This window comes from Castanea sativa, chromosome 1, assembly GCF_040712315.1.
Source record: "Castanea sativa cultivar Marrone di Chiusa Pesio chromosome 1, ASM4071231v1".
NCBI lineage: Eukaryota > Viridiplantae > Streptophyta > Magnoliopsida > Fagales > Fagaceae > Castanea > Castanea sativa.
The window spans coordinates 77,436,933-77,443,367 of record NC_134013.1 but is presented as its reverse complement, the minus strand read 5'-3'; the positions used below and the strand labels follow the sequence as shown (position 1 = coordinate 77,443,367).

At 36.9% G+C, this 6,435-nt stretch overlaps 2 protein-coding genes across 2 annotated transcripts; both read left to right on the top strand.

Annotated features, from left to right (window-relative positions):
- The first annotated feature begins 319 nt into the window (after positions 1-319).
- On the top strand, positions 320-3,974 carry LOC142638547 (uncharacterized). Its single transcript, XM_075812576.1, has 2 exons — positions 320-2,618; positions 3,416-3,974. Exon 1 carries the CDS (start codon positions 351-353, stop codon positions 2,490-2,492), a length of 2,142 nt encoding a protein of 713 aa, XP_075668691.1. The 5' UTR covers positions 320-350; the 3' UTR covers positions 2,493-2,618; positions 3,416-3,974.
- An 842-nt stretch (positions 3,975-4,816) lies between these two features.
- LOC142638557 (uncharacterized) lies at positions 4,817-5,888 on the top strand. Its single transcript, XM_075812586.1, has 4 exons — positions 4,817-4,969; positions 5,056-5,135; positions 5,270-5,495; positions 5,582-5,888. The coding sequence occupies exons 1-4, from the start codon at positions 4,888-4,890 to the stop codon at positions 5,707-5,709; spliced, it is 516 nt and encodes a 171-aa protein (XP_075668701.1). The 5' UTR covers positions 4,817-4,887; the 3' UTR covers positions 5,710-5,888.
- Positions 5,889-6,435: the final 547 nt, after the last annotated feature.

The window sequence follows — 6,435 nt, the reverse complement described above, 5'->3', positions numbered from 1 at the left end:
TTTGCTAAATATGTGTTAAAATATAGTTGTAATATAAAAAAAAGAATAAAAAGCTAATTTATAAGCAAGTTCAAATACACATAATATATATATATATATATATATATATATATATATAATTTTCTTAAAAATATTTTTTTTTTTGAGAAAGTATATAATTTTCTTAGTAGAAAGTAGAATCTTACAATGTTCCGTTGGATTTTTGGGTCTGGGCTAGTCTAGCAAATGCAAATGTCTTCACTCTCTAAGCCGAGAATTTGTTTCCTAAAGACCCGGTTCAGTGATACTTGACCGGTCCGAGCTTCATAAACAAACTGGCTTTGCATTTTTTGCTGGTTTTGGCGAAGGACATGAGAGTCCAGTCTTCCTTAGCTTCCAGGGCTTCACCTGCAATCAGAAACCTACCCGAAGAAGCTTGGAATAAGCACAAACTTCAGAGAGATTCTCCATCAAAGGTTAAATCCAAGGAACTCACTAACTTTGAAGCTCCTTCAAGAGGTAACCCTTCTCCACTAAACTCTCAGTTCAGAAACCCCAACTTAGTTTCCATTTCAAGGACTCCCATTTCAGCTCATAAACGCAAATTGAGTATTAAACCAATTGATCACCAATACATTTCTCAAGTTCTTTCGAGAAAAGACTGGTTTTTGTTGCTAAACCACGAGGTCAAGGTGGGGAGGATCATTTTGAATCCTCAGTTTGTGGTGAGTCTCTTGCAAAACCAAGAAAACCCATTACACCCTTTGAAATTTTATATCTGGGTTTCGAATACTGATCCCTCATTTGCAAAGAATCATGCTGTTCGGGGTGTTTTAGCTAGGACCCTTTATCGGAATGGTCCGGTTGTTTTGTCTGTTGAATTGCTTCAGGATATTAGGAATTCTGGTTTCCGGGTTTCGGAAGACCTGCTTGTTATATTGATTGGTAGTTGGGGGAGATTGGGATTGGCGAAATATTGTGCTGAAGTTTTTGGCCAAATTTCGTTTTTGGGTCTTAGTCCAACCACAAGGTTGTATAATGCTGTGATAGATGCATTGGTGAAATCCAATTCGCTTGACTTAGCATATTTGAAATTCCAACAGATGACGGCTGATAATTGCAACCCGGATAGGTTCACATATAATATTCTAATTCATGGGGTTTGCAAGATTGGTGTTGTGGATGAGGCGCTTCGTTTGGTTAAACAGATGGAAGTCTTAGGATATTCACCGAATGTGTTCACGTATACCATATTGATTGATGGGTTCTGTAATGCAAAAAGGGTTGATGAAGCTTTCAGGCTTATAGAGATGATGAAGGAGAGGAATGTGAGTCCAAGTGATGCTACTATTAGATCATTGGTTCATGGGGTGTTTCGTTGTGTAGCTCCTAATAAGGCTTTTGAGTTGTTATCAAGATTTGTCGAGAGGGAGCTTGTCTTGTCCAAGTTAGCTTATGACACTATACTGTATTGTCTCTCAAATAAATCTATGGCAAGAGAGGCTGCCATGTTTTTAAGAAGCTGTGGGGCAAAAGGTTATTTGCCTGACAGTTCATCGTTTAATATCACAATGGCTTGTCTGATAAAGGGTTTAGATTTGAATGAGACATGTGAGATATTTAGAAGTTTCATAGAGCGAGGTGTGAAGCCGGGGTTTAATACTTATCTTGCACTAATTGAAGCTACGTACAAGGCCGGAAGAAGTGACGAGGGGAATTGCTTTTTGGATCAAATGGTCAAGGATGGACTTGTATCCAATGTCTTTTGTTATAATATGGTAATCAATTGCTTTTGTAAAGAAAATAAGATGGAGAGGGCATCTGAGACTTTCAGAGACATGCAGCACAGGGGAATTGCTCCTAACATTGTCACTTTCAATACCCTTATTAGTGGGTATTGCAGGGATGGAGACATAGGTAAGGCACGTGAACTTATGGTGATGCTTTTAGAACATGGATACAAACCTGATATCTTTACATTTAATTCAATAATAGATGGCCTTTGTCGAGTACACCAGATTGGGGATGCTTTTGCTTGTTTCACTGAAATGGTTAGGTGGGGTGTCACTCCAAATGCTGTCACATATAATATACTGATCCGCTCTTTGTGTATCATTGGGGATGTCACCAGATCAATTAAACTTTTAAGAAAGATGCAAGCCAATGGAATAGACCCAGACACTTTCTCGGTCAATGCTCTTATTCAAAGTTTTTGCAGGATAAATAAGCTTGAGAAAGCTGAGAAGCTTTTTAATTCCATGATGACAATAGGCTTAAATCCTGATAACTATACATACAGTACTATGATCAAGGCATTTTGCGAATGTGGGAGAGTGGATGAAGCTAAGGAGATCTTCCACTCAATGGAAGCGAATGGTTGTCTTCCTGATTCTTATACATGTAACTTAATGTTGGAAACTCTGGTTCGGCTGGCTCACTTTGAAGAAGCTCGAAATTTGGTAAAGATATGTAGTGAGATGGGAATCTCTTTGAAATCCTATCCTAACTTGTAGGACAGGGTTGTTATGGTACATTAGTCCATGTTGCTTTGTTTAGATGTGGCTGTGACGGCATATGCATCTATAAAGCATTGGGCTGCTATCGGGCTTATTGTATAGGTGGAATTAAGTGCAAAGAAGGTACGCAGCAAGACGCTCAATTTTTGCCTCTTCAAATTCTTTCATATTTCTATTATGATGGGTTGCACTTGTCTCCGGTAAGATATGAATTTTGAGTGGTTGAATGATGTCTTTAAGTAAATTTGTGTTCATGTATTGAACTTTAAGTTCCATTATTCTGGCATTCTTTCTGTGCTGTTATTATTATCAATAATTTTTTACCTTAAATTAAATTGTGATATTTTCCGGTGTATTTGGGAGTGAGGGGATACCATGTTCTGATTCGGGTGATGCTCTTACCTTTCTGATAGTAAGGGGGGTAAGGGATGGTGAATCAGTTTGACTTACATGTTTTATCTGTTATTCGTGCATTGACATTTGCGGGCTGTTAAATTAAAAAAGTAAAGAAAAAAAAGGAATCACTGGAGGTATTAAAGTATTTGCTCAATGAACAAATAGTCACTTTCATTACGCTGGTGCTAAGATTGGAATTGTGTCCATCTTCTTGGTTATCCTGATGCTATTATTTGTTCAAAAAGCCGTCCGTTTGTGTTTTACTCAATTGAAATAGAGCGATATTTTTGACTAGCACTCCTTCCAAGCAGATAGGATGTTGGCATGCTAATATTATCACAATTCAATGTGGCTGTACGTTTGCCTAATTAAACCTGTTTTATCAAGATTTGTTGGAATTTGGTTGTCAGCTGTATTTGGATCACAATCCGGTTTCTATATTGATTTTGTGTTTCTGCTTAGCATCAGATCAATAAAATCATCCAAGGAATGTATCAACTGAGTCTCCTGTTTCTCTTATGCAGCTTAAATCTGGTTGTTTTGGCGTTGGCTGAAACAATTGTGTATTGTTTCCCAGTCTGGTGACATTGGATCAGAGGAGGAAACGGGTGGCCAGAAGATTACCTTTGGACATCAGTATGCGCCTCTCTCCCAGTTTATCTGCTCATGTCTGATGCTTGTGACTATCAAAGGAAAAAGCTCAAAGTGGACACTGTTTGGGGTAGTGAGAGACATGTTACCCTATTTGGCCCCATATAGAAGCAGAAAAATGTAGTAGTTTTGATAAAGCCTATGGCAGGCAATTGGAGTAGTGCTTTGTCAAGTGAATTTCAGGTGCTCAGACGACTGGCCAAAGTGCAACCTAATTCATTGAGTTTCACATGCAGTTGGGATTATCCCTTCTTTCTAACAGCATTTTGGCACATGTTTGCTTGATTATTTGTAAATTTATCTTTAGGAAGTAATGGAAGCACCAATTTCATATGTTCACAAATCACAGTTGCATCTATAATTTTTGCATTGATGCCACTTATCATGTCTTTCAACACCGCCCTTTTCAAATCTACACTTATCATTCTCCTAGTTTCTATACTTATTCATTGCAAGCTTCTGGATTTGTGCCAATGCATATACTCTTCTGTTTATGGTTCTAACTTTAATGGTTGATGGAGATAATCAAGTGTGGGTGGTGATGAAAGTATGATATACACTGATGCAGAAATTTTTTTTGGACATATGTGACTAAATGACCTAAAAAGTGTTCTTGCTAGGTGAACATTGGTAACTGAATGCTCTCTATTGCTTAAGCTGTAGTGTCATTAGACAGGGTGTTGGGGAAAAATGAGGAAGTTTTATGATTAGCCACCCTGTTTCAAGCCATGAGTCAATGACACTTGGTCCAATAGAATTCTTGAAAATAATGCTGGTACCATTATAATGCTTCTGTAGAGTTGTGCATACTATTTATTAAGCCATGAACAGAATTCTAACTCTCACACTAATGGAAAGTTGGTTTCACTTGTTGAGGAAGCTTGAAACTAGTGAACTCTTTAGGTTTGATTTTTGACACTCAAGAGAAAGTTCCAGGTAAGTAATAGTTGGTGACTTGCATTCCAACTGTTCTCTCCCACGTAGTCGTCTGCCTTACTCCCACGTTTACTCAAAATGAAGAAAAAACACCAAATTGTTCTCTTTTTCAATGCAATTCACCATACTTCCGTTACCATTGCCTTGTTCTCTTTTTATTTGTACGAGGTGACTATATCAAGGTACAAATATACTAATATTTTTGTTGTACCTGTTTGTGGGCCAAGCTAAATCGTCCACAAAGTATTAAAAATTAGGTGAGTCATTCTAGAAATTTTATTGGCATAGTAGTTTACAAACTAAACATAACTTGAGGTCGGTACGTAACTCTGCATTGGTATATAATAGTTGATCCACACATCCCTATAATTTATCCTCCGACGTCTCAAATTGCCTATAAGCTACTGTCATGGCAATCTCAATAGTGACCGTGAGATTCTCGCTATTGGCTGTGGCTCTTACCTATGCTCCTGTTCTTTACGGCAACTTAGGTATGCAACAAAGAAACATAAATTTCTCAACCCAAATATAGTTTTCAGTTAAGATGATAATGAGCTTTTGCGCCTATTCATGACAGGGAAGGCAGATAAAGTACCTCAAGGTTATGATCCGGCTCAAATTGTTGCCAAAGCATTGCTATGTTTCAATGATAAATATGTACGCAAAACTTTCATTTATATGCACACGCTATTACTCATCATGGTGCAAAAATTGTGACACATATTTATAGGAATTTCTCACTTGTTATTTTGGTATTGTTTTGTTTGATTCCATTTGGACAAAAATCTCAGGTTTACAGTAGTTGTGAAGAATCTCGAAGACTGAGTGAGAGCGGAAAACTCGACGTGCCACCTCAAAAGACCGATGAATACTGCAGTGGACCGTGCCTGACTGAAACAAACCTAGTGCTAGACTGCATTGAAAACATTTTGGCTAATTTTGAGTTTTACAATAAGGCCACAATACAGGATGTTAGAGATACAATTGAGGCAGCATGTGGCAATGGTCCAGAAAGAGGTAGCCTGTAAATGAAGACATTGTTTTTCTTTTGGTTATTGTGAAAAACTCCAATGTTGTAATCTGCCTTTGCATTAATTTTGCAGGTAACTTTGACGTAGACGAGCATATTAAAGCTGAAACAAGCAATGCACACAAGGGCGTGAATCAAATTCTATATGGGCTTGGATTGATGATCGTGGGGCATGGTTTAATTTTTTGCCTTAGCCCTTAAGATGTGTACTACAATATAAATCACTTCACGGGCTATGTTTTCTGGCTTTGATATATCATATATGTAATAGTTAATAGTATTTAGCCAAAAAAAAAAATGTAATAGTTAATAGTAATACTATGTCGGTGTAATGCACGAAGTAACTAAAAATTAGATACAAATTTCTATGAAAAAGTTTCAGAACATCTTTTCTTAACTTTTTGATAAACAAAGTTTCAGTATTCTAGTTGAAAGTGGATGATAGAAATAAAATAACAAAAAGTTATTTCAAGTTAGTCTGCAAAGAGCATAACTATAATATTGAGTCACAAAATGATTTTTTTTTCTCTCTTTTAATGAATAAGAATATATTAAGAAGAAAAGAGACGGTCACAATCCATCTCTAATTAATTTATGAAAAAAGAACCCAAAAAGGAAGAGAGAAGATGAAAATGAGCTCATCTCAATTACAAGAGACCGCCCAACGATTGAAATTGAAGTCCTAAAATGAAATTATGTTGTACAATTTGTAATGTTTTTATTCAGGGGGTCTGACCTTTATATGGGCCTCTAGTTGACCATGATTCCTGTGATTTGCTTCTCCTCCTTCCTTAATGGTTGGAATAATATATGGTCTTGGCAGTTGGTGGAAATTTCGGAATACGTTACTATTATATTTATATTCATAGGTGATTATGGGTTAGCGGTGAGCTTATCTTTCTCTTTAGTTCTGTGAATTAAGCTTTC